At 42.5% G+C, this 25376-nt stretch overlaps 2 protein-coding genes across 5 annotated transcripts in view; one reads left to right on the top strand and one right to left on the bottom strand.

Annotated features, from left to right (window-relative positions):
• cluha (CLUH binding protein of NUMT mRNA a) overlaps window positions 1–25376 on the top strand; it is a 29781-nt gene that overhangs the window by 1087 nt on the left and 3318 nt on the right. Inside the window, exons 1-26 of one of the 4 annotated variants that reach the window (XM_086261477.1) lie at window positions 46–190; window positions 5609–5802; window positions 5948–6119; window positions 7052–7195; window positions 8327–8454; window positions 8543–8697; window positions 9253–9378; window positions 10684–10831; window positions 10917–11009; window positions 11101–11535; window positions 11621–11880; window positions 11981–12405; window positions 12961–13062; window positions 13268–13368; window positions 22206–22358; window positions 22449–22511; window positions 22605–22849; window positions 22933–23017; window positions 23108–23261; window positions 23367–23506; window positions 23646–23726; window positions 23817–23942; window positions 24035–24156; window positions 24249–24342; window positions 24427–24561; window positions 24674–24747. In XM_086261477.1, the coding sequence (XP_086117603.1) occupies window positions 5629–5802; window positions 5948–6119; window positions 7052–7195; window positions 8327–8454; window positions 8543–8697; window positions 9253–9378; window positions 10684–10831; window positions 10917–11009; window positions 11101–11535; window positions 11621–11880; window positions 11981–12405; window positions 12961–13062; window positions 13268–13368; window positions 22206–22358; window positions 22449–22511; window positions 22605–22849; window positions 22933–23017; window positions 23108–23261; window positions 23367–23506; window positions 23646–23726; window positions 23817–23942; window positions 24035–24156; window positions 24249–24342; window positions 24427–24561; window positions 24674–24747 (3935 nt within the window). In that variant the 5' untranslated portion in view covers window positions 46–190; window positions 5609–5628. Of the gene's footprint in view, window positions 1–45; window positions 191–3183; window positions 4437–5608; window positions 5803–5947; window positions 6120–7051; window positions 7196–8326; window positions 8455–8542; window positions 8698–9252; window positions 9379–10683; window positions 10832–10916; window positions 11010–11100; window positions 11536–11620; window positions 11881–11980; window positions 12406–12960; window positions 13063–13267; window positions 13369–22205; window positions 22359–22448; window positions 22512–22604; window positions 22850–22932; window positions 23018–23107; window positions 23262–23366; window positions 23507–23645; window positions 23727–23816; window positions 23943–24034; window positions 24157–24248; window positions 24343–24426; window positions 24562–24673; window positions 24748–25376 lie in introns of those variants that run through there. The other 3 variants (XM_086261478.1, XM_086261475.1, XM_086261476.1) reach the window with 3 other exon arrangements.
• Window positions 13554–19221, bottom strand: LOC147314508 (uncharacterized). The gene is made up of 2 exons (XM_086261474.1): window positions 13883–19221; window positions 13554–13695 (listed from the first exon to the last, which is right to left on the bottom strand). Exon 1 carries the CDS (start codon window positions 19219–19221, stop codon window positions 14305–14307), a length of 4917 nt encoding a protein of 1638 aa, XP_086117600.1. The 3' UTR covers window positions 13554–13695; window positions 13883–14304.

The following is a 25376-nucleotide window of genomic DNA, read 5'->3' on the forward strand; positions in this document are numbered from 1 at the left end:
TACGCGTGAGGTGGCTGAATCGCGAGGTGGTCGGTGTTAGTCCTCTAACCGGCCCCATCTTCACCCCCCCGTCCTGATTAGGTCGAGCGTTCCTCCTCGACCGGGAAGCGGAAGCTGGTTATAGCCGATAAGTCATGATGGTGGTGTACGCACGGTGAGGGGGAAGGTTACTCTGATAATACGCGAGCTGGTGAGTAAAAGCTGTCAGGTGAAGGTTGTTTGGGAGCAGCGGCGGAGTGCTGTGGGTGCAGGCGGGGTTAGATTTAATGCAAGGGCTGTCACCTGGTGAAGTTTGACTCCCACAGCTCTGAAGTTCATTGCAGCCTGCCCGGACCTTGAAATGTCTCATTGCACAGTATCTGATTCCTCCAGCTGTCCGGAGTGAACCTTTGTCGGTTCGATGATGAAGAGCTGTGGTTTTGTGTGTGTGTCACTCATTATAAAATCCCACATGGAACTGCATTTCAGACGTAAACAGTGTATTAAACCATAGTTTTGAGTCATTGGGAGGGATGGGATTAGAAATGAGTTGTGGTTTTTCAGCTTGATGTTAGAGAGGCAAGAAGCTGAGATGATTTTGACATGTGCGGAGGAAGAGGAATGGATGTTAAAGATTGAGCTGCCAGGCATCCTCTCGTGTAATTAAAGCTTTCCTATTTCCAGTCGTTTAGTGTTTATTGGAGCCTGGGTGTCACATGGGCTTCATGAACATAGCAGTACAGCTCCAAGCTTTCTCCCTTCTTGGGGAAGTTGTGTCAGCACATATCTGTACTGTTGGCAGCACGTGTTGCAGAGTAGCATCACAGCTGATGGCACATGGACTTTTAGTCCAGCTGTATTTTAAGCTTGTGATTTTCTTCTTTCCAGTATAACTGTAGCAGGTTCATATGTTTGTAGATGTTCTTGGAAAGCTATATCTGCTTCAGCCCCAGAAATCCAGCATTAACCAAGCAGTGTGACTTCACATGTCAGCACTTGAAGCATTTTTAATTTAAAATTACATTTTACATCCCAAACCACTCATGGACTAATCAAGAATCAATAGCAAATGTAATCACTGGGCAATGGTGACGAGGTTGATGCGTCTCAGTGAGTAGTTGTAACTAGACATACTAACAGCACGTGGCTGAGCAGACAGGTCGAGGTGAGGGTCACTCTGTGGCTTTAAGGAGCTTAATGCTCCTGTGGGTGGAAGAGTGCCCTTGCTAATCCCAGCAATCACTGACACCCTGCCTCGATTGCTCATCTCTCTTGGCATCTTCCACACCTCTGCTGTTTGTCTCGTTGTCTTTGTAGTTTGTGGCTCAGAGTTGAATGGATTTATTTATTTTTTGTCTCTACGGATATGTATATGTATAATTTCATTTAAAAAAAACAGACATTTATTGGAGCTATGGCAGAAATATGTCATTGTTTGCCGGAAGGATTTTGATTTCAGTGATCGTGTTATGGGTTGGACTCATGGATCCTGTTTGTGACTCAAGTTGCCCCCTCTCAAGCCTGCACCACAAAAAAAAGTCTCTAGCATCATTCAATGCTCGGGGAACAAATTACAACAACGGAGAATCTGCTGGCAGACTTTTAGATTTCAGTCTTTGTGTGGCCGTCCACCAGAAGGATGCCACCTTGTGGTCCATCAAACTCGATTACAGAGGGGCCTTGTGTGCTAGGTGGTGTTTTCGGTGTTGACAGGCTGGTTAATGTTGCCATGGTGATGGTGTCAAGGGCTGCGGAGTGGCTAGATGGCTGCTTGGCTGGCTTTATTGTTTATCAGCAGAAGTAGGCTAATGGAGTAAACAGGAGAGTGCAGTTCAGCACTGAGCTTTAAGTTTGAATCATTTTCAGTTTGATCTTCAGTTGTTTGTTAGTATTTGAATGTATCTAATAATTTTTTTTCTTTAAAAAAACAAAAAAAACAAATCAAAATCCTTGATCTTCATTCCTTACCGAGGACTTGGGCGTTGTACCAGTCTGAGCATTTGCTACAGTGCTTAATGGCCGCTCCTATACATGGTTTTTAATCACTGCTTTTAATTATTTGACTCTGATTAGAGCGGTTTGATTGTTCCACTGAAACGTGCCTTTCAATTACTGGTCAAGTTAGCACTGTCTAATTAGATGTGATGATACTTAATGCCAAAAGAGAAATCACAGCATTTATTTTAGGTAAACAGATATGTTTAGAGGTTTATTATAAAGTAACACATCATTACACTGTAAAACTCATATTTTGTCATATATTTCTCCACAAATAGAGCACGAATTTACAGTTTAGCTGATGAAGTAATACTAAAAGAATTAGAAGTGTCTGATTTCAGCCAGTGAATGAGACATTTTATCATACTTGTATTAAATTAAGTAGTCATTCTCAAGGATTTCTGGCAGACTTTATGATGTACACCCTGAGTGGAAAATTCACCCACTTCATTAGGTACTTCTCCTGCATTTGGGAATCTATGCACTTATAACCAGGTAGTGCATCTCTATTTTCTACACTGAAGTAAAGCAGCATGCAACATTTCCTCTTCACTGTTTTAACATTGCTTCTCCCGCCTCCTTTTGCCTCATTACCTACTTTCTGATGAACTTTAATCCCTCTACTGTAGAGAATAGGTCTGTTTTGCAATGCTTTGTCCACTGGAAAACCTCATCATTAGTCTTATCACTTATAGTGCTTTGTACTGTTGGGTTTCTGCGATGATGAATCTGATATCTACAGACTTAATCTAGCCAATTGCACGCCAACTCCCCTCTTTGTTTCTTATGAATTAATCAAAACGAAATGATCAGAGACAGCCGTTAATGTCTGTAGATCTTCTTTTGGTTAATGAAACATTAGAAAATCTGTAAAGTGCCTCTTATCACGGTCTCTCAGCTTCAGGATCCAGAGATAACCTCTTCAAGTGACTTGTTTTGTATCACTAACCATTCATTACCTGAAGATATTTAATTAAATTTAATTTAAAATGAGGCCGCAAATCAAATTTTAAGAAGCTGGACTTAAGAAGTGCAGTATTGGCCTAATACTTCGTGTTATTTCCTTCCTATCTGGTCTGTAATATTTCAGAAGTTGGTCATCATCATGTCACTTGTGTGAGCCAAAATAGAGCTCAACTCGGAGATGAAATGTTTCTGCATTCTTTCATTCATTTTCATTCATTTTCATTCTTTCCGACATTGTTGGCCCGCATGCTCACTCGCCCTGAAGCAGTTATGTTTGTTATTCAGAGCGTGGCCTGTTGTTCCTCTCCCATGCGCTTCTTCCACCTCTCCCCCACCGTCTCACTGCGTTCATTCCCCACCCGGGGTCGCGGTCCAGGTCCAGCCCCTCCCCTCCCTCTGGCCCCTTCTCTCCGAGTAACCCTGACATCGCGTTACCCTTGACAGGCAGCAAGGACGCGCTGGCTGGCAGCAGTTGTAGGTCAGTGAGAGAAAACATTTGCCTGATGTCCTTGCAGTGGGCCCCTGTTCCTTTGAATTAATTTAGCTCATTTTTATTCATGTCATTTTCCTCTCACCTTAACTGTTACTCAAGAAAATAATATCCATCTGTCGTCTGTATAATGAGAGGAGCTGTCAGACTTTTCTCAGCTGGCCTATTTTACAGAGAATTTACAGAGAATAATTTTGGTGGCTCTGATTTCTATAAAAAGGTAAAGCAACTGCTGGATTATTTGTCACAGTGCTGGTATAAGCAGATATCCATGTAAGTGACCCATAATTCCCTCTCGTGAATGGTGAAATCCTCCCTCAAGGCCTCCTGGCTGAGTTCCCTGCAGTGTTGCAACGGTGTAGGTTTCAGCAGGTCACTGCTGGAAACCAAGCGTTTTCTTTTCTAGACGAAGCTGGTTACTTATTGTCAAATTTCAGATAAATCATTAGTGACTCAAGTCAGTTATGATTGTCAGCATGGTCTTTTCAGTACTGTTGATGTTTGAATAAAAAGAGAGATCTGAGTGTTGAGAAAGATCCCTCACGCTAATCCTCTAGTCTTTGTCGACTTCAGGGAAGCAAAACCACAGCATTGTCATGGTATAGCTGAGCTTTGTTGGCTTTGCTCAACCGTAAATAAATATTTTATAAGGATATCGGTAAGATCATCTGGGCCTGGAGGATTGCCTTCCTTATTTGTGACCTGGCTGCTTATGTGGAAGAAAAGTGAGTTAGTGTTGACATGATGGCTGAGTCACTGATGGCAGCCAAAGAGGTGCATTGTCTAAATTATGCTGTAAACAAATAAATTATAGCATAAACACAGTGTTACCCAGCAAATGGCCTCGAGGCTTTGACAGGAACGCTCCTGTATGTGGTGCAGTTGACACAATAACTACATAGTGTGGTGGTTAACGCATTCACTTGACAAGTGAAGGGTCACTGTTTTAATTCCAGCTGGAATTCGGATGCGAAGGGCCACAGTGTTGAACCCTTGTGACAAGGTAGGACCCAGCAGTAGCTTTATTATTATTATTATTATTATTATTGATGTGGAAGAAAGGGCAAATACACGTCTTTGTTTCATTTGAATATACTTATCCAGTTTACACAGTTTAGCATCACCAGACAGCTGTAGTACCATATGTCTGTAACTACATATAAATTCCTGTGTCATGCTGTTTGGCAAGGTGAGCTCACTTGGAGAGTGCATAACAATTGTCCCTTTGTCCTTTCAGTGTTAGCAGAATTAGCCTGTAGTGTAGTCTGTGGTGGCATTTTAGCATGTTAGCTTGATTGAGATTGTTACTGGAACAAAACAATAACCAGAAAGGCTAGATTATGTTTTAGTGATTTTTTTTTTTTTTTTTTTTTTTTTTTTTTTTTCAGAAGGTTGAGTTATTAAGTCAAACTTCTTCACTTGAAATGTTGACTTATGATGGAAAATATTTTTCCCCCTTTCATTAGTGGAAACAAGACTCTAACAGTTCTGAAACCGAGACAGTGCTTCTGTCCAGCCTCCTCATGACTATTGAAAAGATTGGAACTGGTTTTTATAAGTTCCCAAACAGGAAAAACACAGTTTTCAATTACTCATAAGAAATTCAAAGGAAGAATGTGCTAATACTCAGTGTGCTTACGGCTGCATTTTGTCACCAGTACGCCAAATGTCACTTTTTGGGTTACAACATTTATTTTACAATATTTTCTAATTAAGATCACACTTGTATTAAAGTGGAAAATTCAGAAAGCGATGATCAACTTTTTTTTTGTTCTTTTTTTTTTTGTAAATGGTTTATCCAACTAACAATTGAGTTCAATTCAATTTTTTTTTTCTATAACAACAGTAGTTGCTTTGAGGACATTTATATTTTAAGGGGCATAATACAGACACAACACCAACAATCAGGCAAAGCCCTGTGAGCAAGCACTTGGTGACAGTGGGAAAGAAAAACTCCATTTGAACAGGAAGAAACCTCCAGCAGAATCAGCCTCAGGGAGGGGCAGACGCAGGTTGAGGGTGAGAGGAGAACAACAAGTTAATAAATTGTCGTTTCTGACAAAGGGAGTTGGTTGTGTTATTTTAAATAAAGCCTTAAGTAGTTGAATATTTTATTAGTAGATATGTCTTGTAACTTAACATAAAGCTTGATCTATGCACTTTTTTTCATTAAAGGGCACAGTGCAGATACAGCCATGGTAAATGGTGACAGGGCTCATGAGCATACGGAGGAGACGGACTCAAAGCAGGATGGGAATGGCGAGGCAGACGGAGGGGAGGAGTCTAACGAACAGGAAGTGATAGTGATCCAGGACACAGGCTTCACTGTAAAGATCCAGGCTCCGGGGACAGAGCCATTTGACCTGCAGGTGAGGATAAGCTGCAGTTCTTTAAGAAAACTACAGGACTTTCAAGTCATGTCTGTGATGATGTAGTTTGTAACATGAACTAAATGTTGCTGCTCCTCCTCATTTCTGTGTCACTTCATTTCTTTAATTTCTTCCCCAACATCAGGTCTCCCCCCAGGAGATGGTGCAGGAAATCCACCAGGTTTTGATGGACCGTGAGGACACCTGCCACCGCACCTGCTTCTCTCTGCAGCTGGATGGAAATGTGCTGGACAACTTTGCCGAGCTCAAGTCTATCGAGGGTCTGCAGGAGGGATCGGTGCTCAAAGTGGTGGAAGGTAAGATTCTGAAGCACCAGGGCTTGTCGTGCAAAGTTTGGACGGACTTCCTGAGAGCTGTTGTCCATTTACTTAGAAGGGCACTACATTCATGGCTATCTGTTTAAGAGAGAATCATGATGACCAAGCACTTTGGTGGGAAGGAAAAACTAACAGGAAGAAACCTCCAGGAGAACCAGGTGGAACTCACAGTATTGGCAGGTGCAGCCTGATCCTGAAACCGTTTTATATACAAATATGTTGGTTGTCATGTTGCGGCATTATACACGTGGGTCTGCTAAGGGTTCGACTTATGTAATGGAAAAGGTGTTTCTAAAATCGGTAATCGCATTCAATTCTAATCATCATATCCATCCATACATACATATTGTCACACTTGTCAGGGGTCCGGCTAAATACAAGACGTTAACATAAAGCTAGCGTTAAATGACCCAGAGTGACGCTCAGGCCAATGTTTGAGTTTTGCAGTTAACAAAAGTAGAGATGAACATGCTCCTATTAGTGTTTAAACTCAGCCTCAAAAGCCAAACTGAAGTATTCCCCGTCAGTGACGCTGTATCTGAGGAATATGTTTCAGAGTGTGTCTGTTACCTATGCTGAAGCAGTGCAAAAATAGTCGACTTGATGATAATGTACAGAACTGGCTGGCAGGAGGCTACTTGTGTGATCTTTGCAGACACAAGTGAAATTCCTCTGTGGGGTGTGTTCTGGGCTGGTATTCCTTAAGTTATTGGAAAAGACACTTGTGCTGATATGAGCGAAAATGCTCTTGTGTTAACCACTTAATTTGGGGGACAAATTGATTTGTTGCTTAAAAACCAAAAAGTTGTGAGTAATGCAAAATTTTGAGTAGCCTCCAGCACTCATAATAGTTCAGTATACATGTTGCTTAGTTGGGTTTTAAACCACACTGTTTGTTTTGTTTCCCTCAGAGCCCTACACGGTGCGTGAAGCTCGAATCCATGTGCGTCACATCAGAGACCTGCTGAAGAGTCTGGACCCTTCTGACGCTTACAACGGAGTAGACTGCAACTCTCTCTCTTTCCTGAGCATCTTCACTGATGGAGATCTTGGAGGTATGACACTAAGGATCAACAGTTTCTTTAAAGACTGTGATTCCTGCTTACAGAGCTGGACCTTGTGTAGTTTAGTTGGACTTTGAGGACATTTGAGACAAACTCTGTTAAATTATTGATAAACCTTGTATTACACTGTTTTGAAGCGTGTGAGCGTAACAAAGAGCACGCGAGCTGAAATGCCCGTTTCTGAGATGGAATAAAATATGGAGACAAAATGAAGTTGAGGGCAGACCAGCAAGTTGGTGCACGGGTTAAAATCACACAAGGCAAACACGTTTACCATGAATATGACCTAAAACTCTTTTCAATCCTATCACCTTGCTGGTTTTCTGTCATTCAGACAAGTTGGGTTTATTTTTCTGGGAGCCTTAATGAAAGAGACACTCTCTTGCGAAGTATTTGCACTGAGAGACAGACACGCGGTTTTCTTCTCTCAGTGATGGATTTTAAAACCTACTTTGCAGTCGGGAGATAAATGAATGACTGTTGTTGGCATTAGGTTTCCCCCCTGCTTCTCAGTGAAATCGCCTTTTAAACTGCTTGTATATTATTCATACGTAAGAGCTGAGGATTAAATTGTTTCAGGGGATTTTTAAGAAGGGAGTAAAATGTTTCCCAGCTCTGGAATTTTCACCATGCACTGCTGCAGCCTTTGCAGTAATCGAACAGCATGCAGCTTAGAAATGAAAAGCAGAAAATCTAAGACTCCCTTCTCAGTCAATGTGTTTGTTCAGACATGTCAAACTTGATCTTAAGTGGGTTGGACGAGTGAAAGTTCCCTTTCTCTCAGTCTAAAGAAGTTTTACTACACATTTAATCTCAAAGATGTGAGGAAAAGGTTAGGGTTTTCTGCATAATGAAGAAATGCTGCTGCAGTAAATGAAAGAAACCTGTCAGCGTGACAGAAAAAGTTCCCGTAGCCGTCCATTGGGATTGAGTCTTTGCCGAGCCGATTCTGAACCCTGAGCCTTATGTTTTACACCCTTGTGTTAAGCGATCAACAGATGGTTTTAAGAGTGACTGAATAAGGTTTATGTGTTCACATTAGTCCTGTGTGTGTGCATGCATGCTGTTTTATTCAATAGAAATCCACCAATTTTCCTTTCTTGCTTCTTCCTTTGCTTATAGAAACTGGAAAGCGGAAGAAAAAGGGCAGCGAGATGGAGCAGATAGACTGCACCCCTCCAGAGCACATCCTGCCCGGCAGTAAAGAGCGCCCCCTTGTGCCCCTCCAGCCACAGAATAAGGACTGGAAGGTGAGGAAGGCATTTAGGGACTTAAACGGGGGAAGTAAGTTTGGCTTTTAAACTTGAGATTCATCCTCTTATTTTACGTGCTCCACAGCCCATGCAGTGCCTGAAGGTCTTGACCATGAGCGGGTGGAACCCTCCACCTGGAAACAGGAAGATGCACGGCGACCTCATGTACCTGTACATTGTGACTGTGGAGGAGCGCCATGTCAGCGTCACTGCCTCAACACGCGGCTTCTACCTCAACCAGTCAGTTGATGTTTGGGCCTGGTGTCTCCTTACAAGCTCTGTGTTCTTACTGCAGCTGACTCTCTGCCGTTAAAGTGCAGTTTAAGCATTTGGCAGCACCGTTTCTGCAGCGTGTATTTATAATTCAAGATGCCATTAGGTGAAGACATTTGGCAGCAGTTAGTCTGCAATTAGGTGATGTAAGAAGCGATGCTGTGAGTCAGCTCATTATAGTTGGCACATTTTCTCCTGTAGTGTTTTTCCTTAAAATAGAACAGGAAATGTTGATGCAGTTTGTTTAGGTGGACAGCCTGGAAACATGTTGCATTGTTAGGATGAAGATTTTTTTTTTTCTTTTTGTATGTTTTCTTTTTTTTTCCCTTCCAGCTGTTTTCTCAGTCATAAGCTTGCTTTCATGTATTAGTGCTTTGTAGTGTGGCGGGGATATTTAACAGCAAGTTTGTTTCTTTTTCGTATTTTTATATAGATGCTTTTTCTCCATTTAGCAGGCTGCAGATGATGAACTCGGCTATATTAGTGTGAACCATGATGATAATGTGCTTGTGTGCTTTTCAGGTCTACTACCTACACCTTCAACCCCAAACCAGCTAATCCCAGCTTCTTGAGCCACTCTCTAGTTGAGCTGCTGAGCCAGATCAGCCCTGCCTTCAAGAAGAACTTCACCGCCCTGCAAAAGAAAAGGTGAAAACATTTCATTCTTTTACTTACCGTATTTTCCGGACTACAAAGCGCACCCGGATATTAGCCGCACAAGCTAAGATCAGGGAAAAATCCTGTTTTCTACATACATTAGCCGCACCTGACTAAAAGCTGCAGGTGTTTCAATGTTGACTTATCATATGTAAGAGAATATGCACAAAGCGAATTGTCAGGAAAGAGATGGCTGTTTGGAGACACACCCCTTTTATTAATATTTTGAAAAACAAGTTATGGGTACATATTTGCATAACTTTTTAGGTATATGTACAAGTAGCGGTAATTACAAGTACGAAACATGTACTGTGCTTCATAAATGAGTAACAAATGTAGTACATAACAATAACCTACAGCACACCAGAAAAATAGATTCGGACTATCTTCTAGGCTCAGGTGCAGTGACACGGCTTTAACAAGAAGAAAAGTCAGTCATTCACCACCATCTTCCTGCGCACTAAAACCACCAAAGTCCTCTTCTCCAGTGTCGGAAACGAACAGGCTCAGGATGGCTTCATCATTCACTCTCCGCTTCTTTCCTTCGTTGTCACTTTCAAAACCAAAGAAATCCTCGTTGTCAGTGTCAGAGTCGAACACCCTCTGAAGGGCCGTGACGGTGTCCTCCTCTCCATCATGCAGCAGTCCAGCCCTTCGATATCCGTTGGTGATCATGGATGTTTTCACACTTTTCCACACTGTCAGATTCCACTGGTGGAGTTGGGCATAACATTGTACGGCACTACGTTGCCTGGCGGACGGACATGTGACCAACATACCACTCTTGAACCCCGATACTATGTGTCTGATCACATACGCTTCCGCCAGGCAACGTAGTGCCGTACAACAGCGGAACAAACAAAACAAATCCTCTTACGATATCACAAAAATCATGGACAATCCATAGAAAAGCCGCACCTGACTAAAAGCCGCAGGGTTCAAAGCTGGTGCAAAAGTAGCGGCTTATAGCCCGACAATTACGGTAATTTGTTGTTCTCACTTGCCTTGATGCTGATTGTGAGCTGTTTTCTTCTTCTTTTTTTTTTTTTTGTGCCCTCCAAAGGAACAAAAGTCATTTTTTTTGACCTCTACTTACTTTGCACTTTTGTTCTTTCACATTCGGGGACAGCAGTTGAATATCTTATAACAAATGAGTCTTTGCAAATAAAAGTTGTATATCAAGACTGTGATTTTCATCAGTTATTAGTTTTAGGACCCTCTCACAGCAAGCGAAAAATGATATTTGCAGCTAAATTATGAACCATGGAAATTATGGTTTCTCTTTTACTGCTGCAGAGTCCAGAGACACCCGTTTGAGAGGATAGCCACGCCTTTCCAAGTATACAGCTGGACTGCTCCGCAAGTAGACCATGCAATGGACTGTGTTCGAGCTGAGGACGCATACACCTCCCGCCTGGGTTATGAGGAGCACATCCCTGGACAGGTCAAGGCGCTGAATCCAGCAGCAGATCATCAAGAGGAATGATTTCAAGTTTTTTCCAATATTAATTTTCTTGTTGTGCATCTAGACCAGAGATTGGAACGAAGAGCTGCAGACTACCAGAGAGCTGCCCCGGAAGAACCTGCCTGAGCGGCTGCTAAGGGAGAGGGCTATATTCAAGGTTTAAAGTCTTACTTTCTGCAGCTCTTTAATTAGCCACCTTGTTGCTTATGCTGATGCTAATTTAATGTGAAACCTTTTACTTTCTGCAGGTCCACAGTGACTTTGCGGCAGCTGCCACTCGAGGTGCCATGGCTGTAATTGATGGCAACGTAATGGCCATCAACCCTGGTGAAGAAACTCGGATGCAGATGTTCATCTGGAACAACATCTTTTTCAGTCTGGGCTTCGATGTGCGGGACCACTATCGTGAGCTGGGGGGCGATGCGGCCGCCCACGCAGCACCCACCAATGACTTGAACGGAGTACGAGCTTACAGCGGGGTGGATGTGGAAGGTCTTTACACTCTGGGAACTGTAGTGGTGGACTACAGAGGCTACCGTGTCACCGCCCAGTCCATCATCCCAGGTATCCTGGAGCGTGAGCAGGAGCAGAGCGTCATCTACGGCTCCATTGACTTTGGGAAGACTGTTGTGTCTCACGGCAAATACCTGGAACTGCTGGAAAAGACCAGTAGGCCACTAAAGGTAAGAAGCGTGACTGTGTGACAATAATAAAGCTGACTCGTGTCTACATACAGATACTGTGTATGTTTTGTACGTTAAATTTTAGATCCAGCGGCACAGCGTGCTGAATGAGAAGAATGACACGGTGGAGCTGTGCTCCTCTGTCGAATGCAAAGGCATCATCGGGAATGACGGCAGACACTATATTCTCGACCTCCTTCGCACCTTCCCCCCTGACCTCAACTTCCTGCCTGTGGATGGAGTAGAGCTGTCTCCAGAGTGCCAGCGTCTAGGCTTCCCCCGCCAGCACCGCCATCGCCTGGCCTGTCTACGCCAAGAGCTCATCGAAGCCTTTGTTGAGCACAGGTTTGTGTTGTTGTTGTGCAGCAATAATGAGCTGTTTTCTAGAAACCTGTGCTGATTATATAGAAGTGACTTTGCTACTTTTTCTTGTCTTCCTCTTCAGATATCTCCTGTTCATGAAGATGGCAGCGTTACAGCTGATGCAGCATAAAGCCAACAGGGACTCTATCAAGACTGACACACCCGCCATCACAGAAACCTCAGAAACACTCGCAGAGAGCAAAGCCGACACGACCCAGACAGACACAGCACAGACCAATGCCACAGATTCCTCTAAAGCAACAGACATCTCCACAGATAGCACTAGCCAGACAGACAATGCTTCCACTGCTGCCTCACAAACAGGAACTGACAGCGAAGAGAACTCCTCGAAGCCCACAACAAACGGGCCTGTAGACCCCACAGCCACCCAGAACGGGGAATGCAAGGGCCCATTGGCGGGTAAGGAGCTTGAGGAAAGTATTCCAGGATTAGCTCAGGCCAAAGAGCTAGCGGAGACCTTAGTTGCCGAAGATGGATCTAGTATTGGTACGTTTAGAAACACCGCCGCGCCCACCCCCCCCAAAAATTGGGGCCAGGACAATACAGAGAGAGCTACTCTGGTGGATAACGGCTTAGAAAAAAGAAATGGATCAATAGAACTCTAAAATTACTGGATCATAGTGTTTTCTTTCCACCTGAGTAGCTGTCCCCGTTCAGTCCTCAGCCTGCAGCAGGGAATAGCAGGATTTGACCCAATAACTCCATAATCGGGTGCTGTGTTGATTAATCCAAAGGTGCTTTGAAATGCAGAAATAACCTTGTGGTGCGTGATTTGTGTAATCTGTGTGAGCCAATCATAGAGCGAGGGTTTGTGGTCCTGATCGAATGGTGGTGGGTGCTCTGCTGAGACCAGGGTGAAATAAACTGGACTGCTGTTGTGTATTGATGTGTGAACAGATAGTTTGAGGTGAAAGAACAGTTCAGATCAGAACTGATCTTTACACATTTTGACATGACCTGTCTGACGTAATCACCTTTAACATTTCTGTATTTTTATTTTTTTATTTTTTATTTTTTGTCTTTGGTCCCAAACACAAACAGACCCCAAAAGCCGTGAAGTGGTCCTGAATGCCTGTAAGGCAGTGGGCTCCATCAGCGACACAGCTTTCGATATCCGCTTCAACCCTGATATCTTCTCCCCAGGTAACATGATGATTCCTATTATATGGGTTATTAGAAACAAATAGCTGGGAAGTCAGAAATGATCTTTTCCATGAACATTGTGTGAAGCTTTTAAGTTTTGGAAGTGGAAAACTAGAGTTGTGGAGACACTACCACATTTGATTCCCGATTACTTCAAAAGTGAATACAACAAAAAGCAATGATTGTGTTTGTGGTGTTGAACCAGGAGTACGGTTCCCTGAAGAGAGCGCAGACGACATCCAGAAGCAGAAGCAGCTACTCAAAGACGCAGCTGCCTTCCTGGTTTCCTGTCAGGTCCCAACACTGGTCAGTGAAGCTTCTGCTCCCAAACATCCAGCTGAGTTGTCTTGGTGTGTGAAGAGTGTGGATTCAAATAGTTTTTGCCTTTTATTATAAGGACATCACGATCATGTTAAACTCCCCGATGAAGGCTTGTGTGTGGCTAAGGAAATGAAGGCCCAGGTAGTGTCTAACATGAAATGATTAAAGCATAATGTGTTACTCCCCTCGAGTCGTAATAAAGCTCAACTTGTTCCTTGTGTTTTAACTGACATTTATTTCGGACAGGAGGATTCTTCGACATGCCTTAACTTGTAATGATGTCCAACCACAGCCGATACAATGCCGTCAGAACTAAAAAGAAATACAAACTTAAATGAATATTCTTAATAAAGCCCCTAAGCATTATATATGGCGAAACATTCCAACAAAACAATCAATAAAATACACATTACACCTCACACTGCGGTAATTGCACTAGAATATCACGCAACACTAGCATATTTACATACAACGAAAATAAACAAAAGAAAACATTTACCTCATTGGCCTCACTCAAAGGGAATAAAACTTTAATCCTTACATCGTGGGGAGGTCCAAAAAAGGCACTCTTTTATTTATCTTACTATTTACTATCTTACTGTGGACGTGCAAACCTCGTGGCTCGTCTCAATTAGCTTGCTGAGTGTGCCAGCCAAAAATACCCTCTTAGCAACAACAGACGGAACTATAGAAAAGGTTCCTATCTAATTGCACAATTAGTAAAAATAACACATTTAAACATATAAATCCAATGAACAAAACATGAATTACTATTGATTTATTTCTTAATATTTCAACTACTAATTGTTTCAACCTTACATATCTAATAAAATGAACTTAAATGCGAGAGTTGCCTATGACGGCAGCTACACTCCCACCAAATCACTTGTGATTTCCACCTATGAACTTATGAAATGTAAACTAATCTGCTTCTAATAGTGTCACAGTCTTGTGTATAGGTCTGTCAAGTAGAACTGGTTTACTCAGTCTCTTTCCATGGTCATCTAACAATGAGTCACTCATTAACAGTTGTACTTTGCGTATACATCCATCTTCACTCGGGTGTATGGCAACAACTTTGGCCAACTTCCAGTCGTTTCTTGATGCTTGGTCATCTTGTACGATCACTATGTCATTGATCTTTGCATTTCTGTTTGTTTTGTGCCACTTTTGTCTTTGTTGTAGGCTCAATAAGTACTCTTTCTTCCATCTGTGCCAAAATTCATTGGCCAAGTACTGGACTCTACGCCATCTTTTGCGAAGATACAAATCTTCCTTTACAAAGTCTCCTGGTGGTGGCAGTATTACTGACGACTTCATGGTCAACAGAAGATTAGGTGTAAGTGGCTGAGGTCCAGTAGGATCGTTGAGTAAATGTGGGGTGATAGGTCTGCTGTTAACTATTGCCATCACTTCATAAAGATAGGTTCTTAGAGATGAACTGTCCAATGATCTGGATGACTGATCCAGAATGGTTGTCAATACACTTCGGATCGTACGAATTTGCCTTTCCCAGGCTCCACCCATATGACTGGCAGAGGGAGGATTCATCACAAACTCACAGCCTAGCTGTTTCAAACTTTCCTGATCCATTTCCTTTACTGCTTCCAGAAACTCACGTCTGGCTCCAACAAAATTGGTGCCTTGATCTGATTGCAACTGACGTACATTCCCACGCAAAGCGATGAAAGAACGCAGTGAGTTTAGAAAAGCGTCGGTTGACATATCATCAAGTAGCTCTATGTGCACCGCACGAGAGCATAGACAGGTAAACAGAAGCCCGTAACGCTTCAGTTCTTTTCTTCCTTCTTTAATGTAGAATGGGCCGAAACAATCCATCCCACAATACGTGAAGGGAGGGGTGGTCTCCATTCTCTCACTTGGTAGATTTGCCATCTTTTGATCTTCTTCTCGACGTCTGAATTTCCTGCACTTAATACAGTTGTAGATAAAGGATGATACTGCTTGACTGCATCCTAGTATCCATATTCCGTTCGATCTCAGCTCATTTATCGTCATGCCCCGTCCTTGATGTTTCACCCGCTGATGATAGTGATCAATCAGTAACTTTGCGATATGGCAAGTCTTTGGTAAGATGACCGGGTGCTTGACGTGTGGCTGCAATGTAGAACGCTCTAATCTACCTCCCACTCTAAGAACACCCTTCTCATCCAGGAAGGGATCGAGTCGATAGAGTCTATTTGTTCTGTCCTTGGGTAGATCCTTTCGCGTTTGAAGTGCCTTGATTTCCTTGCAGAAGATTGATCTTTGTACAATGGATATGACTTTAAGCTCGGCTTCTGTCCTTTCTTCAAGGTTAGTGGCTTTATTGCTTCTCCTTTCCAAGCCCTTAATCTCTTTCACAAATCTGAGAAGTCTTGCCATAGCTTTGACCAACCTTGACCAACTGGAGAATTTCAGAAAACGTTCTGCCAAAGAATTTGTTTCTGTAGTTGTATGGAGTACAACAACTTTGCGTACTTCTGGATCCTCTGCATCAAGTTTCCCCACCGTGACTTCTTCGTGGGGAAGTTTCTCTTGCCAAAGAAAACTTGGACCACTAAACCAGTTGGAGGTAATGAGGTCTTTGGCCTTCAGTCCGCGCGAGGCATGATCTGCTGGATTGAGATCTGATACCACAAACTTCCATTGCATCGGTTGAGTGCTTTCCTTAATACGCTGAATGCGATTTGCAACGAAAACATGGAAACGTCTCGCATCGTTGTTGATATATCCCAAGACAACTTGAGAATCTGTCCAGAAGAATTCTTGAGCATCTTCTAGCTCCAACTCTGCTTTGAGTATGTCACTAATCCGCACTGCTACAACTGCTGCAGACAGCTCCAATCGTGGCACCGTAGTAACCTTCGTGGGTGCTACTCTGGACTTGGCAAAGACAAGAGCGCAGTGGACTTGTCCTGCTTCACTGACAGCTCTCAGGTACGTACAAACACCATACCCTGAAACACTTGCGTCTGAGAAATGGTGAAGCTCGTACTTCTGAACTGTTTGAAAATCTTTTGGCACGTAACATCTGTCAATTTTGACATCTGCTAGATTTTTTAGATCCAACAACCAGGACTCCCACCGTGACTTCAGATCGCTTGTGAGTGGTTCGTCCCAATCTGCTTTCTCTCGACACATTTGCTGTAGTATCTGCTTCCCAAGTAGAACAAAAGGTGCCACAAAGCCAAGTGGATCGTAAATAGAGGCTACTGTGGACAACACTCCTCTTCTGGAAAGTGGCTGCTCGTTCACAACTACTCGAAACTGGAAATAATCCGAGTCGATGCACCATTTGACACCTAGGGCTCTTTCAATTTGTTGCTCGCCCAGTGACAAGTCCTTTCTTACTGTTTCTGCACAATCTTCTTCCGGTAGCGAATTAAGCACTTGCTTACTGTTTGAAACAAACTTGTGAAGTCGCAAGCCTCCTGTGCTGCAAAGTTCCTTTGCTTCCTTCACCAAACGAATTGCCTCTTCTTCTGAGTGGAAACTGATAAGACCATCGTCCACATAAAAATTTCGCTCAATGAATCTTATGGTAGCTTCACTGAACTTGCCTTGACCTTGTGCAGCAATATACTTGAGACCAAAGTTCGCACAGGCAGGGGAAGAAGCAGCTCCAAACAAGTGTACGCGCATGCGATAGACAGATGGAGTAGAGTTGAAGTCTCCATTGTCCCACCACAAGAAGCGAAAGTAATTTTGATCTTCTTCTCTGACTCTGAATTGATGAAACATGCGCTCAATGTCGCACATCACTGCAACTGGACCTTTCCGAAATCGGCACAGGACCCCCACTAGAGAGTTGGTTAACTCTGGCCCTGTAAGCAGGTAGTCGTTCAAGGACACCCCTCCGTACTTTGCTGAACAATCAAACACCACTCTTATTTTGCCAGGCTTTTGAGGATGATACACTCCATGGTGTGGAATGTACCAGGCAGGGCCTTTGTCCAGGTCTACAGAGGGAACTCTTTCTGCATCACCACGCTCTATAGTCTCTCTCATGAACTCTGTGTAGTCTTTGTGGTATTGCTTGTCCTTCTCAAATCTTCTCTTCAAATTTTTGAGTCTGTGTTCTGCACAGCTCCGGTTGTTTGCCAGACTTGGTCTGTCTTCCTTAAATGGCAAAGGTAACTCACAGTGTCCATCTGCTTTCATCTTCACTCCTTCTTCCATTATGGAGATGAACCTTAAATCTTCTTGTGAGAAGTGTGAATCTTCCACCTTTCTTTCATTGAAGTCGGACTCGAGCACTTTAATTACATCTGCAGATGTGACCACCTCTTTGACTTGTGTGCGACAGACGTATTGCACTTCTTTGACCAACTGCTCAGCTGACTGATTGGGTGTCACTTCCTTGACAATGATCTTGTGGCTACATCCTATGGCATCCCCATAGTCAACACATGGATTAGCTCCTCCAACTATTGTCCAGCCAAGGTCTGTTCTTTGGGCAAAAGGTTCATTATCTTTTCCCGCCACAACTTCTCTGGGTACCAACACTTGTGAACAATTGTAACCAATGAGCAGGCCTACGTCACATTCAATCAGTGGAGCGATTTCTTCAGCCAGGTGCTCTAAGTGTGGCCACGCTCTTGCTGTCCTTTGTGTGGGAATATGACTCAAATTCGCAGGAATAAACTCTCTTGTGTATGTCACAGGAAGAGGAATTCTCCTTGAAGAAGAGAAACCTCTGACCTGTAACCCAGACAGCCTTTGACTTGGTACTAAAGTGTCTTTAGAAGACATTGTCGAGAGCTTTAACTGCACACATTCCTTCTCTGCATCCAGAGCATCTGCCTTTTCCTTCAAGACGAATGTCGTGTCACTTTGGCTATCAAGAAGAGCATAGAGAAGAATCTCATGTTCAGGATTGCTTGTTGTGGATAACCAAACTGGAATGATTGTAGATGTGAGATTACTTCTGTCACTTTGAATCACACGGTTTGATATTGCTTCACTTGGTGCTTCCTTGGGTTTGGTTTCTCTACTCTCTTTATTGCCTTCCATCTCTTTCATTTGTGGTTCCTTGTCACTTTCCTTTTCTTTCCTTTTCTTTGAGGTTTTGTCTCGTTCCTCATGCAAACATGTCGGGTGTTTCCCTTTACATGTGTCACACATCTTTCTCCTTTCACATTTCTTTGATTGGTGTCCAAAGCCTAGACATCCAAAGCACAGTCCCTTAGTTTGCACAAATTTGACTCTTTCACTCAAGACCTTGTCCATAAACTTCCTACAAGTGTGAATGCTATGATTTGAGTTTTCACAAAACACACATTTTTTTGTGTTGGACGTCTCTTCTGCAGCACTCACTAGCACCTTTGCTCCAACACTTCTTGTCTTGAAAGATTTCATTTTCTCTGAGTCACCTGCTTTGAGTGCATGAAGCGATGTTACTGGATTGCACGCAATCTTGGCTTCTCTCGCAATGAAGTCAACAAAGTGGCTAAATGTTGGAAAAGAACCATCTTGTTCTTCAATTTCAATGACCTTTCGATTCCATCTTGCTGACAACCAATCAGGTAGCTTGCTTAGCATTCTCTGATTCTCATTGCAGTCATTCAAAACTTCAAGACCTTTAACCTGAAGCATGGCCGCTTCACATCCTCTGAGAAAATCTGAAAATTCTCGAAGTTCAACGCTATCCTTGTTCCCAATCCTTGGCCATGATGTCAACTTATCTCTGAAAGCTTTGGTGATTACAAATGAACTTCCATATCTTTCCTCCAAAACGTTCCATGCTGAGTAATAAGCACGCTCTGTTCCCAACAGAAAATAACTCTCAACAGCCTTTCTCGCCGGTCCTCCAACATACTTGTGAAGATAGAACATCCCAGTGAATGAAAAGATTTACTTTCTGTCTATCAGCATTTGAAACGACATTTTCCAATCCTTGTACTTGAGAGGATCTCCGTTGAAGACTGTAGGTTCTGGTACTGGTAGGCGACTTATGTGAATGGACTCAGCTAGAGCTTGGGCCAATGTTGTGGTACTATCTTCCTGTTTGCTTTCTCTTGGTTGTGACCTTAAGTTGGCTTGTGGCATATCAAACGGCTCTGCATTTGCATTAAGTTGCGAATGTGCAAACTGATTCATCGGTTTAGCTGTGACATTTCTCCGTTTGCTCCTTTCGTGCAGAAGGTCTGATATTTCTTCATCTGAGCTTCCTTCGTCATTGTACACTTTCAAACGTGCTTTAGCAGCATTCATTCTCTTTACTGTTTCTAGCCTTTCAAGCTCTCTTCGCTTTTGCTCTAAGGCCTTCTGTTTCTCAGCATTCTCTGCTTCAAGGATTTCAAGTGCCTTTCTTTCACTTTCCAATTCCTCCATAATCTTCAGAGTTGCTTCAGTAGCCGCAAGCTCTGCAGCTGCTTCTTGCCTCTTTACAGACAACTTACTTGAGCTTCTTGATTGCCTGCTATTCGAACCTTTGGATCTTTGAGAGGCGGCAGAATTGAATGCTGATCCTATATCACTCCAGTGAACCAATCTCTCAGAAAGTTCTTCGTCTTCTTCTGCTGCTAATTTTTCTTGAGCTAGCTTTATCATCTTTTGAGAAACCGCATCACAGGTGTCCACTCTGCGGCGAGTGTCTGCATCAGGAGTTTCATGATTGCGCAGTTCATCATAAACTTGTTTCACTTCTGCCGAGGTATGTTCAACTCGGCCGATAAGCTCTTTAAGTTTTGCACTAACAGGTTCTTCAAGTGCCTTTTTGCCTTGTTTTGCAACAACTTTCCACATTTCATAACTGACTTTGAAGCGAGCTTGAAGCTTGTTCACCTTTTCATCATGTAGTGCTTGGCCCCTTTCAGTGAACTTCTTAACTCTTTGACTTTTCCTCAAACTTCCTTCTTTAGTAGCTTTACTTGTGCATGGTTCTGGCAAACTTTCTTGCTCTTCAAAAGCTTCTTGCTGCTCCACAGCTTCAGTGTCACAGCCTTCTTGCTCCATGTCACAGACAGTCAAAGGTATTGTACTACACTCAAGTCACCTAGGTCAACTTAAATACGTGAATAGTCACCTTATGAAGCACCTAGGACCTTAAATTGCTTTACTTTAAAGAGTCAACTTAAACATATGTCACAAACTCTTAAACCAAAATAGTAAATTGCTCTTCACTTGTAGTAAAACAGAAAATAACCTTCAATGTCAAACAAAATACTATAATGTGACCTTTAAATATCTAATGCAGTCTTAAAATAAGCAAACCCTTATAATCAACTTAAACGTACCTTAATTACAGTTACTTAGCATAAACAACAATAACATGAGCTTAAACTTTTACTCCAAACCACCACACTTCCACTTTCATTGCTTGACAGAGTCCCTTTAAGATGAGCTAAAGAAATCTACTCTCCACATTTAACTTGTATAAACGTGTTACTTCTTTGTAGCTTAACCAAGCTGCACCGCTGGACTCTGGTTGCTTTATGAGATGTCTGTGTGTGTGTTTGAGCGTCTTTGATGCGTGAGAGAGACGCGAGCTTAATCACGTGACCCGGCGCGCTGTCGGCTCCGCTCCCGCTCGGCTCCGCTGCGGCAGACCTCTTTCTCCTTCTCTCTCCTCCAGCACGAAGCAGGCTGAGTTCTGACTGTTACTCCCCTCGAGTCGTAATAAAGCTCAACTTGTTCCTTGTGTTTTAACTGACATTTATTTCGGACAGGAGGATTCTTCGACATGCCTTAACTTGTAATGATGTCCAACCACAGCCGATACAATGCCGTCAGAACTAAAAAGAAATACAAACTTAAATGAATATTCTTAATAAAGCCCCTAAGCATTATATATGGCGAAACATTCCAACAAAACAATCAATAAAATACACATTACACCTCACACTGCGGTAATTGCACTAGAATATCACGCAACACTAGCATATTTACATACAACGAAAATAAACAAAAGAAAACATTTACCTCATTGGCCTCACTCAAAGGGAATAAAACTTTAATCCTTACATCGTGGGGGGGTCCAAAAAAGGCACTCTTTTATTTATCTTACTATTTACTATCTTACTGTGGACGTGCAAACCTCGTGGCTCGTCTCAATTAGCTTGCTGAGTGTGCCAGCCAAAAATACCCTCTTAGCAACAACAGACGGAACTATAGAAAAGGTTCCTATCTAATTGCACAATTAGTAAAAATAACACATTTAAACATATAAATCCAATGAACAAAACATGAATTACTATTGATTTATTTCTTAATATTTCAACTACTAATTGTTTCAACCTTGCATATCTAATAAAATGAACTTAAATGCGAGAGTTGCCTATGACGGCAGCTACATAATGTGTTCTGCTTAAACTATTCACCAACTCTGTTTTTGCTTTTCCGGTGTATAAAACCTTTGCAGCTGGGAGACTCTTATAGAGAGAGTCAAATTTAAGTTTTAATTGTAAACTACTTGGGGGGGAAAAAATTAAATTTCACGACTGCAGGGATCAGCTTAGTAGGACCTCCTATATTTAGCTGCCATAGAAGATGTCACCACCTCGCACTACCCCAAAAGACTGCAAAACATCATCAGGACTGCTCTCAGTCCTGGTCATTGTATGAACTGTTACCCTTTGTCTGATGATAATTCAGAGCATGCGTTCAGATATGCTACTTCTGTTTTTGTGGAAATTTAAAGCATATTTATGGTATTTTATTAGTAGTTTTCTGCACTTAACTGTTTTTATATTGGACTTGTGCGCCTAATTTCATTGTTACAATGATAAGTCTGTTCGGTAAATGCTTGCACATCAAATTATCACGTAGGGTTGTCTGTGTCTGAGTTTAAAGCCATGTTTGTGTGTTTTCATAACCAGGTGAAGGACTGTTTGGACCACAGCGCTCTGCCCATGGATGGAGCCTCACTAACGGAGGCTTTGCACCAGAGAGGCATCAATGTTCGCTATTTGGGCACATTCCTGGAGTTTATGGAGAAGACTCCTGCCAAAGCCCAGCTGGAGCACATCTATGTGAGTCTGATTCCTCAAATCTGACCAATAGAATCAGCACACAGTTTAAATTTAAAAAAATAAATAAAATTCTTCTTGTTTTTTTTTTAGAGAATAGGAATAACTGAGCTGATCACCAGATGTGCAAAACATATATTCAAGACGTACCTCCAGGTTAGTTAAATTTAATGGTGCAACATTTTCTGCTCTCTTTTAAAGACATCAACGAGCTGTTGTTTATTTTCATCTGTGCTTTTTTTCCTGCAGGGTGTAGAGCTGTCTGCACTCTCTGCTGCTGTGAGCCATTTCCTAAACTGCTTCCTGAGCTCCTTCCCAGACGCCGTTGCCCACCTGCCTCCCGATGAACTGGTGTCACGCCGCAAAAACCGCAAACGTCGCAACAGGGTCCCCGGCGGTGGCGACAACACGGCGTGGGCCAGCCTGACACCGAGTGAACTGTGGAAGAACATTGCCTCTGAGGCCCAGAGCTATTATCACTTTACCCTACAGTGGTAAGGACCCCACCTGTTAAACTCAAACAAATGTAGAGACTTTGTATGTATTTCTAAATAAAACCTATTTACTCATTGCACAGTGAAAGTGTCGACCAAGTTGTGGAGAAATTCGGCCTCCAGAAAATCACTCTGCTCAGAGAAATTTCAGTCAAAACTGGCATACAGGTAACTCATTTACAATATAGTGACTGCACCCTCACTTTACCGAATGGTCATCACATCCTTTCTTAGACTTGTGTTTTATTTGACTTTTAGATCCTGATAAAGGAGTATAACTTCGACAGCCGCCATAAGCCTGCCTTCACAGAAGAGGACATCCTGAACATTTTCCCTGTGGTGAAACATGTAAACCCCAAAGCCACAGATGCCTTCCACTTCTTCCAGAGTGGGCAGGCCAAAGTGCAGCAAGGTGACGTTTGCATGCTGTGTAAAAAAAAAAAAAAGTTTTTTCAGAGCATTAACCCTTCTTCCTTTTGTACTAATATATCTAAATTAATCATTATACTGCCCTCAGGTTTCTTGAAGGAAGGATGTGAGCTGATCAACGAGGCTCTTAATCTCTTCAACAACGTGTACGGAGCCATGCACGCAGAGATCTGCTCCTGCCTGCGCCTGCTGGCGCGCCTTAATTACATCCTGGGAGATCACCCTGAGGTAGGCACAGATGTGCAATGCTTCCTTTTTTTTTTTTTTATATATATATAAGCTCATGCTGATTTTTTTTTTTGTGGTGCTGAATGGCTCTTTTTGTTTTTTGTTTTTTTGTTTGTTTTTTATATTTATTTACCTGCAGGCTCTCAGCAATCAGCAAAAGGCTGTTCTGATGAGTGAAAGAGTCCTTGGCATCGAGCATCCCAACACAATTCAAGAATATGTAAGCTACCAGATGGAGGAGGAACTCATGTTTGTCATGTTGACCATGTTTAATATCCTTCTAAACTTGTTTGTTCCTTTCATTTGTCAGATGCACTTGGCCCTGTACTGCTTTGCCAACAACCAGCTTTCGACTGCCCTGAAGCTTCTGTACCGCGCTCGTTACCTCATGTTGTTGATTTGTGGGGAGGACCACCCTGAGATGGCTCTGCTGGACGTGAGTGCAGACTTCGCCTGCTGGCTTTAACGTTATTTCTCATAAGGTGGGGAAAAAGCAAAATTATTGAACTTTGTTCCTGACTTCCTCAGAGTAACATCGGGCTGGTGCTGCATGGAGTCATGGAGTACGATTTATCTCTGAGATTCCTGGAGAACGCTTTGACCATCAACACAAAGTACCATGGACCTCGGTCCCTCAAAGTAGCCCTCAGGTGGGTAGATTGATTTATTCATTCATATGCATTAGAATAAAAGTAGTAATGGCATGATGGTTTGTATTATAACTGCCTTATTGTTTTTCCAGTCATCATTTGGTTGCAAGAGTTTATGAGAGCAAGGCTGAGTTCCGCTCTGCACTGCAGCACGAGAAGGAGGGTTACACCATTTATAAGAACCAGGTATGCTCCACAGCAGTTCATACACTTTAACTTTACCAGTTGTGATGAAGCAGTTTTTTTCTAATGTTTTTTTCCTCCTGTCAGATGGGCGAGGCCCATGAGAAGACCAAGGAGAGTTCTGAGTATCTGAAGTATCTCACGCAGCAGGCTGTAGCTCTGCAGAGAACCATGAATGAGATCTACAAAAATGGCTCTAACGCCAGCATTATGCCCCTTAAGGTAAATGTTCCAAGTCATTTTGTTTTTTTGTGCTTCCAGCTGATTATGTCCAAATGTTCAGTGCTGATGGCTTTTTTTCGTTCCCCCCTTTCCCCCCCCTCTGATTTTCTAGTTCACTGCACCCAGCATGGCCACCATCCTGGACCAGCTCAACATCATCAATGGCATCATCTTTATACCTCTCAGGTAGACGCATAAAGGAGCATTACTGCTCTTTGTTGCTTGTATATGGGTTGGTAATCTCACAACATGCAGGAAGTCAGTGGCTTCCTCAGACATTAAACTGTGGAACTGAATAAATGGGGAAATTATTTGGTTATTAGCGTAACCCTGGTTCTCCGAGAGTGTTAAGATTGCATTTCCAATCTTTGCTTTAGTTAGGATTTTATAGAAATTTCACTCTTTTGGGTCACTATACTCACTTCCTATATTTGAATTAATCCTTCCCAGAAAATGGCCATTAGAGTACTGTGCAAAAGTCTTGAGCTACCCCTGATTGCTTTGTATTTTGCTTCCAGGGTGTCACACTTTCTAGTATTATTTTTAAAGTAGTCTTGAGCCATAGTTCTCCAATTTTTCCACAAATGCTTTGACTTAGGATAATAAAGTTTAAACTACACAGGCTGTGTGGATGTATGTGTGCCTATACAACCATAAATCCTGCAGACAGAAATCTGTGTGCCTGTTCTGATATTGGACCACATCCTTTCTAGTAAATAATGACTTATAATTTAATTTTGTTCCACCTCATGTAAACATGTGATGCAAATGACAATAAAGCTCCTTGAATCCTTGAGATGAAGGTGTGGTTAGTG

Source organism: Aulonocara sp. 'chitande type north' Nkhata Bay, linkage group LG14 (genome assembly GCF_057382095.1).
Source record: "Aulonocara sp. 'chitande type north' Nkhata Bay isolate Kocher_YH1m ecotype deep benthic linkage group LG14, A_spYH_male_GT1.1, whole genome shotgun sequence".
NCBI lineage: Eukaryota > Metazoa > Chordata > Actinopteri > Cichliformes > Cichlidae > Aulonocara > Aulonocara sp. 'chitande type north' Nkhata Bay.